Source organism: Piliocolobus tephrosceles, chromosome 3, assembly GCF_002776525.5.
Source record: "Piliocolobus tephrosceles isolate RC106 chromosome 3, ASM277652v3, whole genome shotgun sequence".
NCBI classification, from domain to species: Eukaryota; Metazoa; Chordata; class Mammalia; order Primates; family Cercopithecidae; genus Piliocolobus; species Piliocolobus tephrosceles.
Window position 1 is genome coordinate 121,596,494 of NC_045436.1, and position 27,825 is coordinate 121,624,318.

Here is a 27,825-nt window from a genome sequence, read left to right on the forward strand (position 1 = left end):
AATAAGACATATTACACACACTGTTTTTGTTGTTGTTTTGAGACGGAGTCTCGCTCTGTAGTGCAGACTGGAGTGCAGTGGCGCGACCTCGGCTCATGGCAAGCTCCACCTCCCGGGTTCACGCCATTCTCCTGCGTCAGCCTCCCCAGCAGCTGGGACTACAGGCTCCCGCCACCATGCCCAGCTAATTTTTTTGTATTTTTAGTAGAGATGGGGTTTCACCGTGTTAGCCAGGATGGTCTCGGTCTCCTGACCTTGTGATCCGCCCACCTCAGCCTCCTAAAGTACTGGGATTACAGGCGTGAGCCACTGCGCCCTGTCAACACACACACACACACAGTTTTTTTTTTTTTTTTTTTTTAACTTTAGCACATCACAGATTGAAGGAATTACGAGACATTGCCCAAACTCTCTCTTATTTTCTTTTTCTTTTTTCTTTCTTTCTTTCTTTCTTTTCTTTTCTTTTCTTTTCTTTTCTTTTTTTTTTGTAAAGACAGAGTCTCGCTCTGTTGCCAGACTAGAGTGCAGTGGTGTAATCTCGGCTCACTGCAACCTCTGCCTCCCGGGTTCAAGTGATTCTCCTGCCTCAGCCTCCCTTGTAGCTGGAACCGCAGGCATGTGCCACTACACCCAGCTAATTTTTGTATTTTTAGTAGAGACAGGGTTTCACCATGTTGACCAGGTTGGTCTCCATCTCCTGACCTCGTGATCTGCCCACCTGGGCCTCCCAGAGTGCTGGGATTACAGGCATGAGCCATGGGGCCTGGCCCACCCAAACTCTCTCTTATTTTCAAAGGTCCCAGAAAAAATGAGCGATTTTCCCATTTGTAAGGACTGCGAGGCCATTGGTATTCCACTGTGGCATTTAATAGTTTTTGTTATCAAATACATCTTCCTGGTTAATCCAGAATCATAGTGATGTGGTTTAAACAAATCTTCCCACATTATCTTTTCCGTAAAGATTATGTGTTTTTCGTGGGTTCTTGACCTCAGATTTAGAAACCTTCTAGAATTGCATGCAAAATGGTATACGTTGGTACATTTTCCTGGGGAAAAGCTCTTTAAATACTTAAAACTGCCCCACAAAAAAAATGACTAAGAAACACCTCTCAACATTTAATGCCTTTATAGACCAGGTTACTCTTCAGTTATATTTTTTCTAGTTTAAATGTTCTGAATGACTTTGGCAGAGACCCAAGTTTACATTCTGCAGAGCCTCTCAACTTCCACCAGCCAGTCAGCTCCGAAGATTACTTGGCTATATACCTTTGGCTCACCTTCTGTTCAAAGATTCCCTGGCACTTTGCTGCCAATTGCTTGGAATTTCCACTTATTTTCCTTAGATTTTTCTCATAGCTACTATTTTCAAGAGCTCTAATTATCAACATGCTCACTCTCCTTTGAGCCATATTACTTGTAGACCTCAAACTAATTTTAGCACATGAATAAGAATATGGTAAGTGATGAAAAGGTAAGAGAATGAATCTAACCTTTAGTGGGAGCCAGGTGTTTTACATATGCTGTCCCTGAAACCACAACATAAGTAGGCATTATTGTCATCCTCTTGCTCTCTTCTCCCTGACATACAAGTAAAAGGTACTTTGTAGCCTAACTCAGTGGCCCACACCTGTAATTCTAGTACGTTGGGAGGCCAAGATGGGCAGGTTGCTTGAGCCCAGGAGTTTGAGACCAACCTGAACAACGTGATGAAACGCTGTCTCTATAAACAATACCAACATTAGCTGGATGTGGTACGCACTTGTAGTCCCAGCTACTCAGGAGGCTGAGGCAGGAGAATCACCAGAGCCGGGGATGTTGAGGCTACATGACTAGTGATTGCACCACAGCACTCCAGCTTGGGTAACAGAGAAGACACTGCCACACACACACACACACACACACACACACACACAAACACACACACACACACACACAAAGGTACTTTATTATAAATTCAAATAGAAACACAAGTTAATTTCATTGGAAATATTTATGCCTATGGTTATTCATTCTGCTTCAAATAATGCTTTCTAAGAGAAGGTAAAGAGTAGAAATTCAGTAAGGAAAACATCATTCCTACTATATTAAACCTCTTGAAAATAAAATCTTTGTGTTTTTTTCATATTCTCCAGAAATAAAAGTGATGCTTGGTGCATAGAAGGCACACAATAAATGCTGAGTCAATAAATTGCTTGAATTTGTCCCTACGGTGTCCCAGAATGTGCCTTAGGAGGCAAGTAGCAAGTAGTGTACTCTCTATCTTATAGTTGAAGAAACAGTCTCAAGGAGATTAAGTAACTTGCACAAGATAACGAGCAGTAAGTGGCAAAACCATCAGATAAAGACACTCTAAAATTCTTATTCTTTCTGCTAACCATACCAATGACATGCCTTCTTTAAGCATTTAAAAAAAAAAACTGCTATCATAAACAGTTATTACAAACACCTTGGAAAACATTCAATGAACAACCAAATTTAAATTACAAATTAGAATTTTTTTTTTTCTCAACTTCCCTTTCCTGGCAAAGTGTGACTATGTGGCTTACCTGTGGTGACAAGACAAGATTAAATTTACGTTAAAAGCATGTAGGAACGACCTGAAAATATTCTAATGTAACTGAAAGATAATTATTTATGCATGTTTAACATCCATAACAGAATACAAGTTACCATATCTTTACTCTCAAATAGTAAATGATCTGATTATATATATAAGAAATATGAATATGCTATTACAGATTTTTCATATATATAATTTTTCCATAAGTATTCATAAATCCTCAAAAAATATATTTTATCATCATTAAACATTTCTGATGGAATTTCTGAAAACCTTAAAATTTTTCTACTTTTAGTCAATATACAATTTCATAAAATTTGACCTAAGTTAATGATTTTTTCTTTAATAACAGGCAATTTTGGGCTCATTTCTCTAATTAATTTCAAGTCATCCATAATTACTATTTTAAAAGTAATGATTTTAACTAACTATAAGTTTTAATTATTACATTTAAAAATACAGAATGCTTCATGGATTTTCTTAGAGCAAAGGTATTTGTGTAGCTTAGTGTACTTAATATCCACAGTAGTACCCCCAAAATTAAAAGCCACTATCTTGAATAGTATTTTAAAACACATAACACTATATAATGTTAAACAGTATGAACTTTGTCATTTTAACAATTTTTACAAAAGCCATTTTTAATAATTTGATCATTATAAACTTCAAATGACTGAGAACAGGAGCAGGTTTAATTTCAATAATGATATCATTTTATCTTAATGGTACATCTCATCATTGAAGCATAGCAATAAATTGTGGAGAAAATACAGGAAATATTTTATCTCCCAAGCCAAAATCTTCTGTGATATTTAAATGAATTCTTTGGAAATTTAGCTTATTGAATTTTCTATATTAGTGCCTTAATATTACAACCTGTGTTATTATACATATTATATATTCATAGACATACAGGTTTAAGCCAGACATTGTATTTAAATTATGAAAAATTGGAATCATTTCTGAGCTCAAAGAAGAGAAGATGATTTAATTTCAATGGAAACAAGGGGGTCTCAACACATCACATCACCATGAAATAAATATTAAATTAAAACAGAAGTCTTAGGTTTAACATTATCATGTATAGACTCACCCGGTATCCTGACCGCTTGACTAACAAAAAACCTTCGAAGTACAAAGGTAGAGCAGTAATCTTTAACCTTTCCTGGAAGATCCTGCGAGGGGCTGGTTTTGGGGGCTTCATAGCCATCATACCCCTCTCTTTGGTATGTGGTTTGGTTTCTCGTCTCAAACAAAATGAAATCCTCCTTGTGTGAGAGGAAAAGGCAACTGTTCAAAGAGGAAGTCCCAAATTGCTTTTTAACCACCAACAGGACACACACACACACACACACACACACACACACACACACACTTTTTTTTCCATTACTTTTTGTGAGGTAAGAAAGAACAGGTGTAATCTGACCTTTAGAGAGCAATCTCTGAGTAATCTACATGTGCTTAGATTTAAAGCAGCAAAATAAACAGAAGATTAACATCACCAAAGATGAAAGAAACAGGTGTAGAGATTGTGAACTTTTGGGGAGACATCAAGAACATAGTTATTCTTTCTACCTTTGTTTTTGTTTACTGCTGTCCATTTTTATTTGCAGAAGACATGACTTGAATAAACTCTGCTTCATTAAAAAATGCTTCATATAATAATTTTATTAGTACTATTTCTGTTGGTTAAATATTTCAGGGCCAAGTTTTGTGTAAATAAAAAAAAATAGTTCTATCTCATGCCCGTTTGATGCTTCACTAAATACAAACCACAGTTATGGGAACATGGAATATGGAATTTTTTTCTTTTTCCTTTTTTTATTTTTGCCAGTAAGTATTCCAAGTACATGAGTTCACAATGAATATTTAGTGCTATGTTTTAAATGTGTCCTCTAAAGTTTGTGCATTAGAAACTTAATCCCCAATGCAACAGTGTTTAGAAATAGGACCTTTAGAAGGGGATTAAGTCATGAGGCATCTGCCCTCATGAATGAATTAATGAATTAATGCTGTGGGAGTGGGTTTCTTTCTCTTTTTTCAGAGGCAGGGTCTTGCTCTGTTGCCCAGGCTGGAATACACTGATGCAATCACAGCTCACTGCAGCCTTGACCTCTCAGGCTCAAACAATCCTCACATATCAGCCTCCCAAGTAGCTGGGACTACAGGGCAAGTGCCACCACTCCTAGCTAACTTTTTCATTTTTTGTATAGATAGTATCTCCCTATGTTGCCCAGGTTGGTCTCAAACGCTTGGGCTCAAGCGATTCTCCGGCTGTGGCCTCCCAAAGTGCTGGGATTACAGGTGTGAGCCATTGCACCTGGCCTGGAAGTAGGTTTTTTATAAAATCAAGTTTGGCACTTTCTCGCATGCTTTCACCCTCTCTTGCTCTTCTATCTTCTGCCATGGAATGAGGCCACATGAAGGGCCTCATCAGATGCTGGCCATGCTCTTTGACTTCCAGCCTCCAGAACCATGAGCCAAATACATTTCTGTTCATTATAAATTACCAGTCTGTGGGTATTCTGTTACAGCAACACAAAGGAGTCTAAGATATTTGGCAAAAAATATCTGGCAGAGAAAGCTGTAAGTTTTCAAACTTTTATTTTGTTCTTTGTGCTTTCTGAGCTGCAGATCATTGATACTATGATTCATGCATGGAGTTCCCACAGTTATCTAGTGAGATTTATGCAGCTATACTGGGGCCAAAGTGCACTCAATGGTTGCATGTAGGAAATGGTCCTTAAGAGATTGGATTTGACCTAGCACAGTGCAGGAAATGATGGGAGAAAAGAATATTAGAAGGAATTTTGATTTGTCTTACAGGGGTCCTAAGAATTTCTACCATTGCCTATTTCACACTCAGTATTTCAGAACTACTCCAGATTTAGAACAGCCTGGGCCCAGTGAGACCAGCCTATTATTAGAAATCAGAGCAAGCCAGGAGTCTTCAGTCTGATTCTCCTTTCCTAATGGAGAGACTGCATGATTTTTCTCTACCAGTATGGGTCCCACTGATCCTGCAGCTGTAGATATGAGATGCCAAATTGTCTACAAAGTAAGGTAGAACAATACAGACTGATTATCAGTAAGTTAGAGAAGAGTGTTCAGATGTATTATCAAAATGAAAACAGCTAGAGACAGAAATAGGGAGTTGAAGATCCAAAATTACTGCTTTGCTTTTATAAGTTTAGACCTGCTACTTGCTGCCCAACCTTCAAATAATAAAATGTAAGTCCAACTTAATTTTTTGAGACAAAAACCATAACTATTTTTTAGTTTCAGTATACTAAGAAAGTGACTTGAATAACAGGAAAACCTCCTGATTTAATATATGACCTAATCCACTTTCTTGGCAGCTGTTAGTTGTTGTAATACAGGGGGGAAGTGAAAGGAAGAATTAAGAATTGAAAAATGAAAAGAAGCAGCAAGGATAGAGAAAGATAGAATGCTGGGAATCATCAGTGATTAGGCACTGACTTTATGGCCAGAAAGTTTCATAGGCAAGAGAAAATAATACCTCTAGAAAAATGTAAAGAGGAGTTTTTGTTGTTGTTGCTGTCAAATAAGCACTTGGTTATGTTTTTTTGCCTTTAAAAAAATAAGCAACAATTTAAAAACAGCTAATCAGACATGGTAAGTTACTTTGGTCTACTGATTTATACATGAAATTCATTTTTAATGTACCAAAAATCTCCCTAAAAAAGACTACAAAATGCAAAAATCTTGCTTAAACAATATTAGCCAGTTAGTCTTGTCTGCAATTACTAGTGTCGTACCACTGCACCATTACAATGGAAATCCTCTTACAGATATCTCAAGTCTTAGACAGCGAATAATAAATTTGTAGGTAAGGAAATACAGTAGAAAATATGTTTGGACATAGGGCTGAAGCTAATTTTGCTACTAACCGGCTCTTGAGACCTTGAACAAACCACTTGACTTCTCTGGTATCATAGCTTCCTCACCTATACAATGAGGCGATGGACTACATGACTTATTGTCTGAAGAGTTGCAAAAGGCTTTTAAGTGGTCTCCTAGTTTCCACTCTTTTTCTTCTCCGATTCATTTAAAATTCAGCCTAATCAAGATACTCCCCTACTGAAAAGACTTTAATGGATTTTCATTGCTTTTGAGATTTCTATTTAAAATTTTTTCATTGAACATTAGATATTTATTGAATACCAACAATGGGCTCAAGCATGGCACACTGGTCCTTCATAGCAGGGCCCTTTTAAATAATAACTCCTCAAAATATCCTTTGCTCTGGTAATTTCATTTATTCTCAGTTGCCTGAATACCCTATGATCTTCCCTATCTCCTCATACCTTTTCAGTCACTGTACTCTGCTTAGATGCCCCTCCTTCCCTTTGTTTATATGGTAATGTCCTACTCATCCTTCAAGACCCAGGGTGAATCTATCCTTAATTCTGAAGATTTCCTAATTTCCTGAATCTTTCTTCACCCTCCCCCAACACACACAAAAAGGTTATTACTCTCATTTCTGCTTTCCCAACGCACTTTGTATGATTTCTTTTTTATAGTATTTGTCCTATTGTAGTCATTTGTATACATTCAGTATCAACAAGAAACAGTTTTTCCAAGGGAAAGATTGTGTTGAAGTAGGAATGGTTATAAGTAGATTGCAATATCATTTATTTACCGAATAGCTTCCAGATAAAAAAAAATATGATTCTAGTTTGGAGAATTATTAGCTTCCATTGTGACAGGAGTTTCCTTTTTTCTGATATATGTGACCATTGGTTGACATATGATTCTTGTGTTGCCTTGTAGAACAATCATGTTACTATTAAACTATTGGAGCCCAATATTACAGCCATCAGTAGCATCTGTGTCACAGAAGATTGTTATAAATCAGGTTTTATGGCAAATATAACTTAACGACTTTGGGTAAAGTATAACATTTAACTCATATAAACCAAAATGTCAGTGCTTTATTGAGTCCTCTGTGTTATAATGTCATTTGAGTAAAAATCCACACTTTTTACAATAATTGAGGATCTCTAAAATACTTTTCTATCCATTTATTAGTACTGAATCAATCAAGTCTGAATAGGAGGCTCCAACTCTGCTCTAGTACTTCCACATTTCTGACCTTTGTTTTACTTAATATTTATTGATGATTTATTGCCATATGCATTATAATTTGCATTAGTATATTTCGAAGATATTTTAATTGAATACATTTATTTTTATAACTCATACCTGAAGAATACAGCTTTAATTTTAACCACTGCATGAAATGCTTATAGCTTATCAATGGCTGGTATGAATCCAATACCATCTTTATTATGAGTAAATTTTTTATTACTATTGATAGAATTAAGCCACATTTTCTTTTTCTTTTCTTTTCTTTTTTTGAGACTGAGTCTTGCTCTGTCGCCCAGGCTGGAGTGCAGTGGCACGATCTCAGCTCATTGCCACCTCTGCCTCCCGGATTCATACCATTCTCCTGCCTCAGCCTCCTGAGTAGCTGGGACTACAGGTGCTCACCACCACACCTGGCTAATTTTTTGTATTTTTAGTAGATACGAGGTTTCACCATGTTGGTCAGGCTGGTCTCGAACTCCTGACCTTAAATGATCCATCCGCCTTGGCCTCCCAAAGCGCTGGGATTTATAGACATTAGCCACCACATCCAGACAAGCAGCATTTTCAGTGGAGAAAATGCACATTGTAATACCACAACTCCAGAGATTATCAGACATACAATATGGAGTTTCCTACTCCTTTGCCTGAGACAGAGCGAGCCACTGTTACTCAGAAAATGTTTCCCGTAAGTCTTTTGAAACAGAAAAAAAAAGGTGGGCAATCACTGTTACAGAAGTGATATTAGTAGCTCTGTCAGAACAGTCTAATTTGCTAACCCTTATAATTTTCAGTGCAAAGAGTTGCAGCTGGGATGATAAGAGCCTTTCCTAGTTATGTATTTTCAAACTACTTTTGTAATGGAAAATAATATCACTTTTATTACTGAGAAGTAGTTTTTGGATGCCAGGTAAATACAGGACACTGGTTTTCATACTAGGTAACTCACAGAATAACAGTAACTTTAATGGAAACTAGAAATTCAGAGTGGGGAGATAGTTTGGGGGATAGAGGGATAATGAATTCAGTTTTAACCATTTCAAACTCAATGTATACAAAGGTTAAGTCTATGTTTTCTCTTTTATTTCTCATCCTTCATGGCTTCCTTAGGGAATAAGGTGGATTGGTGCTTACCATAATTCCAAACCCTTCTAGTGTGCTTTTCTTTATTGCAGAGGATAAAAAGATAAAATCTACATGTCTCAGACTTCTTTGCAGCTAAGATTGAAAAGCATTCAACATGATTGACAAGGCAGAAGGGAGGCAGCGTTCATTCTTATGCTGCCTTTGTTTTTGTTTGTTTGTTTGTTTTTTAAACTCCATTGAGAGGGGGTCTGGCTATGTTACCCAGGCTGGTCTCAAACTCCCGGGCTTAAGTGATTGTCCCACCTCAGCCTTCTGAATAGCTGGAATTAACAGATGTGAGCCACTGCACCAGGCAATCTTTGGTTTTCTAACCAATAAAAAGGCATGTGTGGCTTGTAGGCATCTAATTTTTCTGTGGCAATGTCATCAGAAGTCCCAATGTCTGATCACTAACTTCATGGGTATTGATAGTCAAGTCACAGACATCAGTTTGCTGGTGCATATCATCATGTCATTTTAGGTAAGGTGTGACTCTGGAGCCAGAAGCAGTAAGGAGGATTTCTGCTCATGAGAGGATTCTTTTTTTCTTTATTCTTTTCTTTTCTTTTTTTTTTTTTTTTTTTTGAGACAAAGTCTAGCTGTGTCCTGCAGGCTGGAGTGCAGTGGCACCATCTTGGCTCACTGTAACCTCCGCCTCCCGAGTTCGAGTCTCATGCCTCAGCCACCTGAGTAGCTGGGATTATAGTGTGCCACCACTAATGTATAAGTATAGAACAAGCTACCATTATTCTGTGAGTTACCTAGTATGAAAACCAGTGTCCTGTATTTACCTGGCATCCAAAAACTACTTCTCAGTAACAAAAGTGATCTTTTCCACTACAGAAATAGTTTGAAAATACATAACTAGGAAAGGCTCTTATCATCCCAGATGCAACTCTTTGTATTGAAAATTATAAGGGTTAGCAAATTAAACTGTTCTGACAGAGCTACTAATATCACTTCTGTAACAATGATTGCCTTGCTAATTTTTGTATTTTTAGTAGAGATGAGGTTTCACCATATTGGCCAGGCTGGTCTCCAACTCCTGGCCTCAAGAAATTTGCCTATCTCAGCCTCCCAAAGTGCTGGAATTAAACATGAGCTGCCATACCCGGACTCATTGGACAATTCTTATTTGTGGTGACTGACAGAGCAGGAATATCATCATCTCAAACACTGCCACTTTAAGTTCCAGCTCCCTTTCTAGCCTCATGCATTTCAAGGAAATCACTTCTCTTCTAACTACAAGCAGCCAGTAAGAGCAGACAGTAAAACAGATAAGACTGCTTGGGCACAGAGGGAGGTGGGGGGAAAGTCTCTTGGGTAACTGCCAGACTTCACCCTCATACAATGGGCCCAGTAAAACAGTGGGTCTTAATAAGCGCATTCCTTTCCCTTCAGGTGCACTAAGATAGGGAAGCTAAAAGCAGACTCGGGGGAGTATACCTGCAGCACAGAAAGATGTATGGGAACAGACACACAAGTCTTCCTCCCAGATAATCATAGCAAAGAGACACAGAAGCAGTACAAGCCTCTGATAAACCGTCCTACCCTAAATCCTGCAAAACCCTTAGTCTGTAAGAGAGGTTGCCTCTGACCTAACTTGGCCAGAAGCCCTCTTGGGTTTTCTCTAAAATAAACCTGTCTTTGACTGTCAAGTCACTTTTTGTGTTTCTTTCCTCTTTCTTTAATTCTTACAGTGATTTCCATGACATGGCAGCTTTGTAATTGTGGTGGCTTCCTGATTGCATGATGTCAGTATGATCTTGGAGACATAAGCATGAATGTCAGCTTCTCAGTTTTTCTATTTGTTTTATGACTGTAGAAACATCAGCTGCCTCTTAATGGCTTAGTTCTTTAATGTGCATTTGGGAATTATTCCTGAAAGTCCAAAATACATGGTTTCTTCATCCTCTCAAGAATTTTATGAGCTGTTAAATGCAGGTAGCGGATCCCTTTTTGCCAAAACTAGCCATCACAAATTGTCTTTTTTTTTTTTTTTTTTTGAGATGGAATCTCACTCTGTTGCCTTGTCTAGAGTGCAGTGGTGCAATCTCGGTTCACTGCAGCCTCCGTCTCCCAGGTTCAGGTGATTCTTCTGCCTCAGCCTCCCGAATAACTGGAATTACAGGCATGTGCCACCATGCCTGGCTAATTGTTTTTGTGTTTTTAGTAGAGACAGGGTTTCTCCACGTTGGTCAGGCTGGTCTCAAACTCCTGACCTCAGGTGATCTGCCCATCTCGGCCTCCCAAAGTGCTGGGATTACAGGCATGAGCCACCGTGCCTGGCTACAAATTTTCTTCTATGTAATTGAACCCTGATGACCACAGTTCCCCATAGTCTATAGGATAAGTGAAAAGTTATCCTGACATTGAAGTTGCCACATAATCTAGTTCCATCTGTCAACATGAACACTTTTAAAATTTTTATTGTTAGTTTAAGAGAAGGAGTCTTGCTCTATTGCCTAGGCAGAGTGCCATGGTGCAAACTCCTGGGCCCAAGCAATCCTCCCACCTCAGCCTCCTGAGTAGCTGAAACTAGTCACATGCAATCACACCTAGCTAAATTTTTAAATTTTTGATTTTTTGTTGAGACTGGGTCTCACTGTGTTGCCCAGGCTGGTTGTGAACTCCTGGCCTCAAGTGATCTTGCTGCCTTGGCTTCCCAAAATGTTGGGATTACAGACATGAGCCACTGTGCCTGGCCACACTTTTCAGTATTAGTCAGGTTTTCTCTGTGTCAACAGCACATCATTTCTGCCCTGTGTCTTTGCTTCTAGTTTATCTTCCTTATTGTCTCTTACTTTTAGGTGAATGATGGAGCCTTCGGAAAAACAAAACCAAACAACTCTTACTTTAGGTACTGTCTGCAAGTTACCATTTTGGTATTTTATGTTTATGAGTTTCTATAGACACTTGAATTTACAAATATGTTATATCACCTATGCCACATATACTTAATTTAAAATGACCCAAGCTTAGAAAGTAGTATAACAATTCACCAAAAGATGCTCACTCTGTATCATAAGTTACAGCTGAGAAGAAGGCAGACACTATTCAAACTATTCTTGATAGTTTCTTTTTTTTTACAAAGAACTTGAGCATGTTTCCTGTCAGGAGCCAAAAATAAAAAAAGAGAAAAGAAAACTGAGAACTAAAGCACTTTAATGATCAATGTTTCTAATGTTTTGAGTTAAAATGTGCTAAACAAGTATTAGTTTTACTATTTTTTCTTTTCCCCATAAATTTATAACTGACAGTAAGAGACATGTCAATATTTTGATAATTTTTTTTTTTTTTTGAGACTGAATCTTACTCTGTTGCCCAGGCTGGAGTACAGTGGCATGATCTCGGCTCACTGCAGCCTCTGCCTCCCAGGTTCAAGCAATTCCTTTGCCTCAGCCTCCTGAGTAGCTGGTATTACTGGCGCTCACCACCACTCCTGACTATTTTTGTATCTTTATTTTTATTTTTTTTGAGACAGAGTCTCGCTATGTTGCCCAGGCTGGAGTGCAGTGGCACAATCTCGGCTCACTGCAAGCTTTGCCTCTCGGGTTCTCATCATTCTCCTGCCTCAGCCCCCTGAGTAGCTGGGACTACAGGCACCCGCCACCATGTCCGGCTAATTTTTTTTGTATTTTTCAGTAGAGACAGGGTTTCACCGTGTTAACCAGGATAGTCTTGATCTCCTGACCTTGTGATCCACCTGCGTCGGCCTCCCAAAGTGCTGGGATTACAGGCGTGCCCAGTTTACTGCTGGGATTACTGCACCCAGCTAATTTTTGTGTTTTTAGTAGAGACGCCGTTTCGCCACGTTGGCCAGGCTGATCTTGAACTCCTGACCTCAGGTGATCCGTCCGCCTCAGTCTCCCAAAATGCTGGGATTACAGGCGTTAGCTGCCACGTCCAGCTAATACATTTTTTTTTTTTTAAAGATCATGAAACAATCAGAATTTTTCCCAAGCAAAGATTGGTTTGCATGGTTTCAGCTGACATGGTCTTTTTTAGGGTCCTGCACTACTTTGCAAAGCAATGACTGTCTGAAATTTAAAAACTGTATCCTACATTACTTGCCAATTTTCGCTCAAGGTAATTTAAGTCTTCTCAAGAGTAAAATTATAATGCAGAACCATTTTATTAAGCTTTTGAAAATCTGAATATGTTTTCAATGACAAAATTTCCTTTGTGTGAGTAAAAAATAAGTTGACTAGAAGTAAACTATCCTAGGATGCAGAATGGAGATCTACAGAATAGTGTTATTGGTTGTGATCTTGAGTTAAGAGAAACAATGTGTACATAATAGAATATAACTATAACTAATAAGCAATGGTTGACACAAAGGTAATTTAGGAAGTGTAAAGATCTGTTAATTTATACAGCACTTTACAATTAAGGACTCATTGCAGACCTTAACAACTCATAGCATTGTAAAACTGTTTTTGTAAACATTGCTGCCACCTACCTGTACATTGCAAGCACACTTTATTAACTTTTCCATTATGATCTACATAGCATAGATAGCATTTCTATTGGAGGATAATTTTTTATCAGAAAAGGATACTTAAATGAATCTCCTTAACAGAGGGACCAACATTTGGCAGTAAGGAGTAAAAGAAAAAAAAATTTACATTATTAAAAAAAACCAAAATCATAAAAAAATGTCTGTTTTATCTTAGCAAATATTGTTATAATTGCAACTATGCTATACTTTTTAGAAGAAATTCATTTTTCATGTATAATTTTTCTGACAAAATTATATATGATAATAATTTGCTAATATTTTCACTTTTGACTTTTACAGAATAAATAATAAATGTTTTTGCAAAAGTTTTTAGAACTTAAGCAATTTTATTAAGGTCAAGTTTCCTCATCTTTTTTCTATGAAATATTTCAAACATACAGAGAAACTGAAAGAGTAATGTTAATAAACATACAATGAACTAGGTTCAATAATTGTTAACATTTTGCCATATTTATTTAACTATCTCAGTCTCTTTATGATTAACAATTTCAAAGTACTTACAAATATCACAAGACATTTTACCCCTAAATACTTTGATATGCATATCCTAAGAGTAATGACAAATTACATAATCACATTATAATACCTAAGAAAACTTTACAATTCTCTAATATCATCTGAAAATTAATTTTTTCATTTTCACTTATTGCTTAATGCTCCTTACAGTTACTTTGTTTTGAACTAGACTCTAATCAAAGTTTACACATTGCATTCGGTTTTCATACAGTGCCTTTGAGTCTCTCTCATTTTCTCCTTTCTTTCGTTATCTCTCTCACAGATTTACTGAGGTATAATTTGTTGCAAAAGTCACTATTTTGGCCAGGTGTAGTGGCTCATTCCTGTAATCCCAGCAATTGGGAGGCAGAAGCCAGAGGATTATTTGAGCCCAAGAGTTCAAGACCAGCTTGAGCAAAACAGGAAGATCCCATCTCTACAAAAAAAAAAAAAAAAATTAGCAGTGTGTGGTGGTGCATGCCTGTGGTCCCAGGTATTCAGGAGGCTGAGGCAGGAGAATCATTTTAGCCCAGGAGGTCGAGACTGCAGTGGGCCTTGATTGTGCCACTGCACTCCAGCCTGGGCGACTGAGCAAGATCTTTCTCGGGAAAAAAAAAAAAAAAAAAGTCACCTTTTTTCAGGGGAATAGTTCTAACTAGGAATTTTGACAAATACATATAGCCATGTAACTACCATCATAATCAAGACATAGAATATATTCAGCACTACAAAAAGTTCCCTCATATTCCTTTATAGTCTTTTTCCCCCACCCTCCTCAACCCCTGGTAACCATCAATTTGACTTCTTTTCATACAGTCATTGATGTCCAGCTTCTTTCACTTAGTACAATGCTTTCAAGATTCATCCATATTGTATATCAGTGGTTTGCTTTTATTGCTGAAGAGTATTGCATTGCATTGAGGTACATTTGTACCTCAATGGACAGATGCTCATGTTAAACTGTGGGATGGGAATGAATACAGACTAATTTTTAAGTGGTTAGTTCAGTTGTGAATATTTTTGTGCTAACACTTAATGGAAGACACTTTGATAGTAAATACTCATACCATAATTGTTTGATGGAAATCAAAGATCTAAAACAAAATATTCTTGAAATAATTTTAATATTTACAAATTTTAAATTATCTACCTAAAACCGTAAGTAATGAAAAGTTTTTTTACTTCTCTTTCGAGACAAATTTCTGGATACTTTATGTTCCCATATACACATCTAATTATGTATATGTTAATACTTCCATATACTGATATGTAAGTACACACACACACACACACACACCCCTTAACTAGGTAAGTAGTTGTGAAAGAAAACTTCAAGATTGCATTAGCAGCTCCTAAGAAGTAATCTTGATGTAGTTTGGGGGGAGATTTATAAAGACAAACCTGGGTTTTTAAATAAATATTACTCCCCCCCCCATTAATTAGCAATCCTATTTTAGGATACAAAAACCATGGTGGGGCTACTAAGCACTACAACAATATGGAAGTAAAACGTTTGTCTGGAAACTGTGGAGTCTCCATAACTGTTTTTATAAGAGTGCTGCTCCATTTTCTTTAGAACAGTTCATCCTCAGCACCCTGTGTGGCCTGCATTCTATAGCAGCACAAGCCATTGCATTTCAAATTTCTCAAAACCCTCTGTGGGACTTAGTTTCCAGTGGAAGCAGGAGGATATAATTTTACACATGGGATTTTACATCTATAATTGTGCTTGCTAAAATTTCTTACCCAGAGGCAAAGAGTGTAGTGATTAAGAGCTCAGTTGTGGAGTCAGAATTCTCGAGATAATATCCCATCCTACCATTTAGTGGTGATGTGATCTTGGGCAAGACACTTATCTCTCTGTGTTTCAGTGCCCTTGTTTATAAAACAGGAATATTAATTGTTCTCTTCAATGCATGCGAAGCATTTACAGAACTGGGCATAGAGTATGCACTCAATAAATGTTAGTGTTTATTACTATCTATTCCAAATGTGACAGTACCAAATTATATATAATGTGGACTGATTGGCAAAACTGCCAAACATAGTAAAAAAGTCTCCATAATGATTCCAATAGCTTTATTATTGAATTCTTACTCTGTTCCAAACATTGTGCTTAGATCTTAACAGGAATTATTCAATTACAACATCTCAACCACTTAATATTATTCTCATTTTGCAGACAAGAGAATTAAGGAACAGATAACTTAGTTTCCCATAATGGCAGAATTAATGGAATGGAGTGCAATCCAGGCCTAATTTCTGTCAGAGTTCATAGTTCCTCTTTCTTTCCTATCAAAAAAATAAATAAAATAAAAAATTGGCTTTCATAGGTGACAGCATTTGTTAAAGCACTACATGTTTTAAAAATCTATTAGCTCAACTCCTGATTAATGTATTTATTCAATGAGTAAACTACTTTCTGATTAGAATTTTAATGTAATTTTAAATTAAATAATAAAATAAGACACAGCTTCATAGAATCATATACTGGTCAGGTGAGAAGTCTTCAGAGCGTCTAATTTAGACTTCCATTCTATCACTATGGAAACACCCAGAATGGTGCCGAAATTTTGCTCTCCATAACACCGCTAGTCATTGGCTGGCAGGTTTCAGGATTCTGTACAGAATTCTTTTCAGTGCATCATACTTAAATGATAGCTATTTACGTGGGTCATTTGTTGGCAATGCATCATAAAAACATCACCCACATACTTGAAAAAGAATACAAGCCATCATCACCATTATTACACATAATTATTCAATTATTTTCAGAGATGATGGTTAGATGGGTTGGGCGTGGCTGACGAATTTGCATTAGAAAAATCTCTTCAAAAAAAAGATTCTGTTTTAAAAAAAAGTCTTCAATTTCTACCTCTCATCCTTCCAAGTATTACTTATTATTCTTTAACAGAACTGTTGAGAAGTTTTACATTGGGCACAAGGAGCGGTTCCCATGACCATGCCTTCCAAATAAAAGCCCACTCCCGCGCCTGTCCCCGACGCGGCGCTGTGGAAGGGAGGTGGGAAGAGCAGAGCAGCTAGAGATAGGGCGGGCGGAGCTGCGGGAGGGAGGGCCATTGGCCTAGAGCAAGAAGGGGCGAGCTCACTAACCGCTTGCTTCCTATTGGACGGCACAGCCCGTTTTGCGCATGTGCTGCCGGGTTCAAACCCTTGCAGGCGCCGAGCTTTCTTGTTTGTTGAGGGCGGAGCTAATGGCCGGGAAGTGTTGTTAGCGCGCGCCTTCCGGATCGCGGCGCTCGCGGCCGTAGCCTTCGACTTTGGGGTATTGCTTGGCCGCCGCCTGGTAGTCTGGCGGTTCATTTGTTGCTTGGCCTCCTGGAGTTGTGGTCCGTGTGGGGTTCCACCTCAGACCCCCGCGCTGGCTCAGCCGGGCCGGAACATGGCTGCGTCGGGTCTGGTAAGTGCGGACCCTCGCGCTCCAGGAAAGCGGTTGAGCGGTTGGCTGGGGACACGGGCGCCCGAGGAGGGGGAGAAGGAAATGCTAGGCTGGGGCTGTGGTCCATGAGGGATTTCAGTGGGAAAGCCGCAGGAATTTTTGAAATCAAGTGTGATCGTGTGTCGATAACCGGAGTTAATTTACTGTACTTTTATTATTTCTTAAGTTTTCGTGTCTTCATTTCGTCTGTGCCTGCGTCTTACTCTTGAGAGGTGCTTGTGATTTCTGTTGGGGTTTTTTTTTCCAGACGGAGTCTCTCTCTATCCCCCAGGCTGGAGTGCAGTGGCGCGATCTTGGCTTCTGCTTTTTAGTCTAGCTCCAGTTCCTAGGCCTCCAAATACTTTTCTCCCCATGGTAGAAGTATTGAAACGCCTTAAAAATGTGCCTTTGCGTCACACTTGCTAGTTGGGAGAAACAGATTATGTAACAAGTATGTCTCGAAATAGTTTGACGTTTTCAGTTTTTCTGTCAAAATGGTGGCCTTACATGCAGTTCTTGAGGCTGATATATGGAGCATCAGTTATCGACAGTGTTCTGAAAGACAGCTATTAGTTAAAAGGTACAAGCTTTTACCTTTTAAAATGTCGTTAGTGAATGACTAATGGGGGCGGCAACTCATTTTGTTTACATATTTCTGGACTTCTTTGGTGTTCACTATTCTATATTTAATACTTTGGTTATGGTTGCTATATCAAACCCGTATCATTTCTTTTCTAATTTATCTCCTCTTCTAAGAAAATCTTCGGCTTCGATGATCTCCCATTATGTGACGTTATACATATAAACATAAAGAGTTGTACGAAAGAATAATATAATCTATACTTTTTACTATGAGCACATATGTTGTTTACATTATATATGATCAGAAAAAAGCAATAAAGCCATTCTCACTGTGGGGAGAGAAGCGGAATAAAGCTTACTAGATGCCGACCGTTCAATTTTTAAATGCCTGTCATAACCTTAGAATTGTTTTGAGCCCTTAGAAGATGTTTGGTGTATAGCATGCCCATGCTGGATGAAGTTACTTTGAAAATAAATTTTATTCTGCTATATCTTAAAGAAACCAAATTGATGATTTACTTTTCTTTCAGGATCATCTCAAAAATGGCTACAGAAGAAGATTTTGTCGACCTTCCAGGTGATTTATATGCTTAAGCTTTTAAGATTATTTTTATTCTCATCGTTAATAGATTTTTAAATGAAGAAAGGAAAAACTATCACCTCTGACTAAAATAATGATTTCTATGCCCACTGATTAAGGGTAGTCATCTTATACTGATGGAATGTTAATGCAAGCAGTGCAATGACTTTGTGGCTGTGAAAAAAGAAATTCACCTGATAAAATAGTGGAACCAAGAAGAGGGAGTCTCAGTTCTGACTAAGTGACTGCCATGGAAAAAGCATTTTGTAGAATGAATCAAATGGTAAAATTAGAAGGATGTAGCTTATTCAGTGGGGCAAAAAGAAAAATAATACATGCTGTCATGCATTTATTTGTTGGATGCTTATTTGGGTTGTTTTGGTCCTTCTTTTAGTTGTAAAACCTGTAAAAAGTAAATTTTCTAGTTAAAAATTTACTTGTGAATAACATCTTGTTTATTGAGCTGTGATTTTAGTAGGTCTGATGGGGCACAGAAGTATGTTATTTTGCTTCCAAGAAGCTTTCATTTCTATTGGGAAGATGTATATGTACATTTGTGAAATACTTTAATGGACAAAAATTAGTACTTATAATACTGAAGTAATGACTTGTGTATCATAGAGAGTACGCCTATATATAATTAGGCATTAACTTGCAGTATAGACAACCATGTGAGAAATTAGGGATTTCTGTGTTGTTGGTATTAAGAAAAACTTTAAAGTTGTAGTGTAACTTTGGTGGACCTTGAATAGGTTAGGTATTTAAAGACTAAGATAAAGTATATTCCAGACATAGAAAGTAACTTAACAAAGGAACCAAAGTAGGAATACATACATTTGTCGGTAGCAGAGACCTGATTTAAGAAGGTTGAATATGTTGGGTAGAAGTGGAAAACAAGACCGTATGAGTTGGATTGAGCCATAAAATGGATATGTTAGGCTTTAGGTATCTATTATAGGTTTGAATAAGCTGTCCTAAATCATCTGTGGAATAAGGGCTATCTGATGTAAACACACACACACACATTTAAAAAAGCAAAGATGTTTGATGTTTACAGAGTAGCTTAAGGAAGGGGTTGTAGTAATCTAGACATGATGGAGGTGCTTTTATGCTAAGGTAATAATGACAAGGGGGAAGAAAAGATGAATTTGATAAACTTTGAAAAAGCTGTTGCCTAGACTAATGTGACCTGTGTTCTAATAGTGACTCAGCATTATCACCTTGGAAAATGTGATCTTTCTGGATCTCCTCCTTGAAATAGGTAGTAGTAGTGTATTTATAGCTGTAGGTGGTATTTTGGGGTGGTGTCAAGGCCAGAATTTGTAGCAGTCACCTATATATATTCTGGTAGAAAACCGGCCACTAATACTAATTAGGTTTACAAACTGAGGTAGGCCATTTGACCAGTTTGGATTTCAGTTAGCCTATCTGCAAAATGAGGGCATAGGATTCAGCTAGTGGTTTTTAACTAGATTTGCACATCAGAATTGTCTCCGTCACCCTAGGAAATCTGATTAAATTGGTCTGTGGGAAGTGACCAATTATGTGTATTTCTGCAAAGCTCCAAAAGTAACTTATGCTGCATATATAGTACTTTTCGAGCTCTTAAGAATAATAGGAATGTTGTAGGTCAGGGATCAGTAAATTCTGGCTGATAATAGGCCAGCCAAATGTTTTGTCACAGGTTTTGTTTCAATTTTTTTATTGGAACACAGCCATGCCTCTTTGTTTACATACTGTCTGTGGTTGCTTTCCGGCTAGAATGGGAGAGTCGACTGGTTGTGACAGAAACTATGGTTTACAAGCCTAAAATATTTCCTATCTGGCCCTTTAAGCAAAAGTTTGTCCACCCTGTTAGAGATGCATGTCAGTTTTTTACTGATCGAAATCCAGATGTTCTTCAACAGGTAAATGGTTAAACACTGTGGTACACATATAGCATGGAACACTACTTGACTCTAAACAGCCATGAAATATTGATACATTCAACTTGGATTGATTTCCATAGAATTGTGTTGAGTGAAAAAAGCCAGGGCTAAAGGATACATACTGTATGATTCTAGTTACATATGATTTTTTCCAAATGACAGAATTGTAGAAATGGAGGACAGATTAGTGGTTGCCAGAGGTTAGGAATGAGAGGAGGCAGGAAGGAGATGAGAGAAAGGTGGTTATGATTACAAAAGGACAATAGAGGATCTTTGTGATGATGGAACTATTCAGTATCTTGACTCTGGTTGTTTTATCTGAACTTACAGATGTGATACATTGTGTAGAAATAAATACAAACATGAGTATATTCAGAAATGAGTACATGTAGAACTGGAGAAATCAGAATAGCATTGGTAGATTTTATCAATGTCAGTATCCTGATTGTGATAATATGCTATAGTTTTGCAAAATATTAGCACTGAGGAGAAGTAGGTAAAGTGAACAAGGGATCTCTATTATGTTGTATAGCTGTGTGTGAATCTACAAGCTCAATATAATTTTTAATTAAAATTTATACTTATTCATAAACTGTTAAGATTAATCAATGATACTGAATCAAAAATGCATTTGAGAATTTGTAGGGAGGAATATGTTATTTGGAGATGTGACTGTAAAGTCTGTTAAAGAAGCATTTCAGGACTGATTGGATTCATTAAAAAAAAATTGTGTTTTTGAGATACAGCAGTAATCTAAAACAGCTTTGGACATGGCTGTTCAACTAAGAAATATTAATTATTAATGTAGATTATGATATACTAATTCTTATTAGGAAGGACAGAGTTCACTTCAGGGAATGTATAGACCCTCAAGTACTTGTTTTGTCTTCAGATAGTAAAGATATTTTACATATTAAGTAAATTAATATTTTATAATGAGATGTGGAATTTTCAAATAGATGGTAATATAAAGAAATATCTTCTGAAAATGATAGGCTGTATTTTTCCTTTCTTTATTAGGGCACGTGACATTAACACACAGCAAGGCCAGAATGTTCTGGAAATCTTACAAGACTGTTTTGAAGAACAAAGTAAGGCTTCATTTCAAGATGGAATTTGAGGGTTAGATGGATGAAAATATGAATTTGTCATAGTAATTAATATCAAATGCAGCAAGTATGTTCTAGAGTTTAAATATATGTAAAATATTTTCCCTGGTATTTTGAGTTCATATGCAATCCTTTGTGTACCTTCTGGTGTACTTAGGGTAATACTTACAAAAATAATAATTTGGCAATAATTTGTCATCCCCTTTAGTTCACATTAGATTACTGTAATCTAGAAGTCCATACATAATTATATATAAGAAAAAGTATTTTATTATTTATTTATTTATTGAGATATAGTCTCGCTGTGTCACCCAAGCTGTAGTACAGTGGTGCTGTCTCAACTCACTGCAACCTTTGTCTCCCAGGTTCAAGTGATTCTTGTTCCTCAGCCTTCCAAGTAGCTGGGATTACAGGTGTGTGCCACCAAGCCTGGCTAATTTTTGTATTTTTTAGCAGAGATCAGGTTTCACCATGTTGGCCAGGCTGGTCTTGAACTCCTGCCCTTCAGTAATCTGCCCTCTTCAGCCTCCCAAAGTGTTGGGATTACAGGCATGATCCACTGTATCCAGCCAGAAAAAATAGATAGTGAAAACAGATGTGTAGAATTGTTGGGATCGCTGGAGAATTTGAGATAATCTTTGATGATGTACATATCTGTTTAAGGAAGTCATAAATTACTGCAAAAACTTTTCCTGTTGCTGATTAGCATCAGCAGGTATTGGAATAAGAGAATAAGCCACCCAAAGAAATAGGAGCAGGTGATAGAAAAGAATGCTTTCTGTACAAGCTCTGAAAGAAGAACTGGCATGTATTGATACTTCAGGTGTTTTGTTTGCTTTTCTCATTTTCTGATGCTTCTCAGGAATATTTGAATCTTGAACTGAGGTACTTGATTGAAGCTAATTGTGGTCAGTGAGTCAACAGATGGTTCTTCACATGTCATATACAGCTACTTTTAATTGTAACTAATAGATATTACACTATATCTTGTTTTTGAAAATTTCATACTTTTGTTTTAGGTCTTGCCAATGATTTTAGTACAAATTCTACAAAATCAGTGCTTTATTCCACACACAAAATAAAAGACACGTGTATTCAGTCACGAAGCAAAGAGGTAAGTGATGAAGAAGAGCTGGTATAGGTTTAATATTTTAATCAATAAAGGTATACACAATATACTTATGTATATTTTAGTTGTTTGTAAGTCTTATTCTTGAAAGAATTCTATATTCCCATTGACTTTCTTTAAAATTTGGAGGTATTTTGTGAAAAGTTTTATTTGATATTTTCTGTTTGGAATTGGGGTTATGGGAATTAGAATTATCAAATTATGACAAACATTTTTCACCTCCCTGAAATAATACTCAAATTAGGTTTTTAGGAAAATGGGCAGCAATCGAAGTTGCTAATCAGGTTGACAGGGTTGGTTATATTCTAATAAATGAAGGCACTTCATTGCTATACGGGGAAATCAATCTTCTATTGATTATATATTTTAATTGTTTGCTGTTAGTTTGATCAGAAATAAAGTATTGGTTGACTTAACTATACTAAATAGCAGACTTTCAAATAAAGTATTTGAAGCTAATCTAAGGCAAATTATTCAAAAGCACATTACTAATTAGAAAAATCATATAGTGCTAGAAATAACATTTACTAGAAAGCTGTAAAAGGCAATCAACATATTAAACATATGTAGCCTTTTGGTTCCAAGGAATGAAGACAAAACCATTTCTTTCAGAATTGAGAGGCCTTCTGAAACATGATAAATTACAGTGGTTTTTGAAAGTTAAAGCAACTTAAGGTTTTCTGGGATAAACTTGACTTGGTCATAAAGTATTAACTTTTTTTGATTAGGTTTGCCTAATAACTGAAGATGTTTGCATCTATGTTTATGAGTAATATTGTCTTTTTTTTTTTTTTTTTTTTAATGTTCTTACAGGGCTTTGGTATCAAGGTTATGCTAGAGGTTCCTCTTCTAGGTAGAATGCAATAAGTCACAGAAGGCTAACACTCCTGCTAAGGCAGCTATTTAAAAAAAATGGAAACAAATTTTAGAGATATGAGAAGCCACGGAAACAATAAAGGCTAGCAAAATACAGTCTATAGCTAATTTTCTCTCCTTCTGAGGCAAAATTCTTCTCTACTGTGTCCCGTTACTTATGGAGGTTTTCCACTTTCCATAAGTGGAATGGTCCTTTGTAACTGGGAGGATATTCCCCCTCAAGGCTTCGGGTGGTTCTTTCTCTGGTTTTCCTACAACACTTTCTCTGATCAATATTTGATTGAATGCTTGGGAGAGATCTGCACATTCTGCAGTTTTCTCTATGTAACTGTCTCCTGTCCAGTACTTTACCCTGCAAATTCTAACCACTTTCGTCTTCCTGAATCCTCAGCTTTGGCTCCTCAACTGAGGATTTCTCCTGTGTGCCACATCCTGGAAATGGGTGATGAGAGGGTTCACCTCATTTGTTTACCATCTCAAGAATCATTCTTTTTGGTTTTTCAGTTTCATATTTCTTGAGAATCTTGTGTATTTTTTCTTTTTTTAAAATTGATTCAGGCAGGAGGGTAAATCTGGTCCCTTTTAAGACATTTTGAAAATTTATACATTTAAATCATGTAAGACAAAGAGAGAGCAAGACTCTGTGCTCTAAAGCCAAGGTCCACTGCAGTGTCTTCTAAATGACTTAGAATGTGTCTGTATATGTCTTATGTCTCTCTTTGTCTTGTCTTTTTACAGTCTTATTAATGTCTATGGGATCTACAGTTATAACCCCTTTTTTATTCCTGACATTGGTTATTTATGCCTTATCCTTTTTTTTTTTTTTTTTTTTTTTTTTTTAATTAGATGTAGGGATCTTGGTATGTTGCCCAAGCTGGATTAGAACTCCTGGGCTTAAGTGATCCTCCCTAACCTAAGGAGTAGCTGGGACTACTGCTCATGAGGCACATGCCACTGTGCCTGCTATGCCTTGTCTTTTTCATTGATTAGTTTTGTCAGGGTTTATCAATTTTGGTCTTTCAGAAAACCAAGTTTGGCTTTGTTGGTCCTCTCATTTGATTGTTTTTAGTTTCATTATTTTTTTCTTAATTTTATTTTTCATATATTCTTTATTTTTATTTTTATATTATTGATTTTTTTTCTAATCCTTGAGATGGATGCTTCCAAACAACAGAGACTTTGTAGGTGTTCGGGTTTTTTTTTTTCAGGTAGGTCCTTTCCATGCAGCAAGCTTGGCCCAGGCCTTCCACATAAGAAATGGAATTTGTTTACTTGATTTGAAAATAAAATCAGACTTAAGACTTACCTATCTTACAGGCTTTTCTGTTTGAGAACTTGAGATTCCTAGGTCTAGTTATTACTTCATATTTGTTTGTCTTTAAGTAAAATAAGATACGACTTCTTAGGTTTTAACTGAAACACAACCGAGCTTCATAAAAGAAATTAGTTTTTCTCTTCTGTTTTCTGGGATAACTTGATAAGCAAAAATGATCTGTTTCTTAAAATTTAGATCATTTGTAAAACATATGGTTGGGGCTGTTTTGGTGGGGTGTTTGTGATTACCACTTTATTTAATGATCTATTACATTTTTTGTATTTCTTTTACCAGTTTTGACATTTTATAATTTTCTTGAAACATTTCCTCTGTTCTCAGTTTGTGTATAGTTAACTTTATGATCTTTCTCATAGTTAGTACTCTCTTTTTATTGGTGATTTTCACCTTTTTAAATAATCTGTGTTGTTAGAGGTATTTTTCTGTCATTAGCATTTTCAAAGAATCAGCAGTCTATTCTGGTTCACTATTTTATTCTGTTCCCTATCTTTCTACATAATTTTCTTCTTAATTTGTTGGAAGAATGATTTTAAAACTCAAAGGCATTATGTACATGGTAGTTAAAATAGTTCCATAAATTCCACAAAAAAACAATAGACCCCACTTTTCCTCCTCCAAGTCCAACTTTTTAGTCTTAGCTATTTCTTCCAGTTATTTTGACTCCATATTTCTAAATAATGTTTATATTGCTGTTTCTGGATTTTTTTTTTCAGTCTTTGTTATTATTTATTGGCTTTCTACTATGGAAATTTAGACTATTTGTCATATAGTTTCTACTTTCCGCCACAACACGTAAACTTCCATTCTTTAGTACATCATAATTTTTACTAGGATTAGTATTTAGTGTTTACGGTATTATTACGACTGTTTCAGTAGTCACAGCTATGTAGAGTACTAATGGTTAAATTTTCTTTATATACAGCTCTTAGTTTTCTCTTGATTTAATTTTAGTTTTTCCATTTTTGACTTTCTGTGCACCTACGACTGATTCGTCACCAGTTTTCTATGACAAAAGTCTAAGTATAAATGTCTTAGTATATGTAGACACATTAATTTATCATTTTCAGCTTTTCCATCTCTGCTCTTTTTTTTCTGCAATCTACTCTTAGACCTGTCATATAGGTTTTCTCATGTACTCTCCCTGTATCACAGGGAGTCCCTTTGCTTTTCTCCTGAATTGCAACTCTTATTTCTTGGATCTTGAATCTTCCTTTTTTCTTGGCCTCTCCTTTTTTGGTGGGACTTATCCTTTAGTAGCTTTCTGAGAATTTAAGACCTTAATTGTTTAAAAATACCATGGTTTTACCTTCATGATGGGTAATTTGGGTGAGTACAGAATTCTAGATTAGAAATTATTTTCCTTTAGTTAAAAAATAGTATATTTTTTTCATGTCAAGCCTCCCTTTTAGTCAGGTATATTTTCCCTTAGACTTTTAAAAATATTGCTTGCTTTTATTTTAGCTTCTCTGTTGAGAATACTGTTTTGATTCCATGATCGTTTGTGACTATTTTTTTCCTCTTTGCAGGCTTTTAGGATCATGTCATCTGTCTTTAGTGATCTAAATTTTTATTATATTCTTTGACTTTAGGTTCTCCTAACCATTTTCATACATATTTCTTCAGTTTCTGTTTTCTGCAAGTACCCTTTTTACTGACTTTTCTCTTTACCTGGCCTTTTTTCATATGTCCAGTGATCCTTAGCTGTCTCTTCTTATTTGAAAGTGGGAAACTAAAATGCACTGGAAGCTCTATATGCCTGGTAAAATTTGTAAACTGGTGGATGTCACCGTGGTGTAGTTTGGTCCATTTCATTGTTGGTGTCCAGGTGTTAATATCTGTAGTTTTCTTTTCTCTTGGCCTGGTAAGTATTTCTGGCAAAGAAATCTCTCCCACTTGGCTGTTGGAGTCTAACTGCGATTGTTTTCAGTTTCAGTCAGATGTGGCAGAGGGGAAAGTGCAGTTTGAATGTTCCTACTTAATATCTCTGGTTTTCATGTATTGCCCTTAACTTCAGCTGTGTCTTATGCCACTAATGTCACAGTCTCTCTGATTTAGAAACTCGAGAGTAAATATCTAATCTCCTGATAGGTTTGGGAGGGGCTTCTCAGTTTTACTACCTTCTTTTTTTGAGACGGAGTCTCGCTGTGTCTCCTGGGCTGGAGTGCAGTGGCGCGATTTCAGCTTACTGCAACCTCTGCCTCCGGGTTCAAGCAATTCTCCTGTCTCAGCCTCTCGAGTAGCTGGGACTACAGGTGTCTGCCACCATGCCTGGCTAATTTTTGTATTTTTAGTAGAGACAAGGTTTCACCACATTGGTCAGGCTGGTCTCGAACTCCTGACCTCAGGTGATCTACCCGCCTTGTCCTCCCAAAGTATGGGGATTGCAGGTGTGAGCCACTGCGCCCAGCCAGTTTTACTACTTTCTATACACACTTTTTTTTTTTTCTGTGACAAAAGACACATTCAACTATACACACTTTTAATACCCTCTGTTTACGTGCCCCTTCTGTTTTTTGAGACAGGGTCTCGCTCTGTTGCTGGAGTGCAGTTGCGTGCACATAGCCCACTGCGACCTCAAACCTCTGGGCTCAAGTGATCCTTTTGCCTCAGCCTCCTGAGTAGGTAGGACCACAAGCATGCACCACCACTCTTGGCTAATTTTTTATTTTTACATAGAGATGTGGTCTTGCTTAGTTTCCCACGCTGATCTTGAATTCTTGACCTCAAGTGATCCTCCTGCCTTGGCCTACCAAAGTGCTGGGATTACAGTTGTGAGCCACTGCATCTGACCTGCCCCCTTTTTTTTAGCAGTGTCTTGCAGTTTTACTAATCTTTATAGGTTTATCCATAAACAGTAATCTGTCTGCTTCTGGGTTTTCTCCATTGCTAGCATGTTTCCATTCTCTCTGGGTTGCTTAATTACCAGTAATTTGCTTTTCAACCTAAAAATGTTTGCTGGCATGTCTCATCTACTCCTTTGTCTTTCTCTTCATCCTTCTGAGTTTGTTTTTAAAAATCTTTAATGAGATATTAAGAGG

At 36.9% G+C, this 27,825-nt stretch overlaps 2 protein-coding genes across 3 annotated transcripts in view; one reads left to right on the forward strand and one right to left on the reverse strand.

Moving 5' to 3' along the window:
- The window catches only part of STAP1 (signal transducing adaptor family member 1), a 53,721-nt gene extending 49,835 nt beyond the window's left edge, over positions 1 to 3,886 (reverse strand). The window contains exon 1 of the mRNA XM_023232148.1: positions 3,654 to 3,886. Within this exon, the coding sequence (XP_023087916.1) occupies positions 3,654 to 3,773 (120 nt within the window). The 5' untranslated portion in view covers positions 3,774 to 3,886. The remainder of the gene's footprint in view (positions 1 to 3,653) is intronic.
- A 13,083-nt stretch (positions 3,887 to 16,969) lies between these two features.
- Positions 16,970 to 27,825, forward strand: part of CENPC (centromere protein C) — a 68,996-nt gene continuing 58,140 nt past the window's right edge. For both annotated transcript variants that reach the window (XR_002735648.1, XM_023232146.1), the window contains exons 1-4: positions 16,970 to 17,232; positions 18,363 to 18,409; positions 21,361 to 21,431; positions 22,469 to 22,563. Coding sequence is in view for 1 of the 2 variants with exons in the window: in XM_023232146.1 (XP_023087914.1) it covers positions 17,215 to 17,232; positions 18,363 to 18,409; positions 21,361 to 21,431; positions 22,469 to 22,563 (231 nt within the window). In the remaining variant the exon portion in view is untranslated. The remainder of the gene's footprint in view (positions 17,233 to 18,362; positions 18,410 to 21,360; positions 21,432 to 22,468; positions 22,564 to 27,825) is intronic.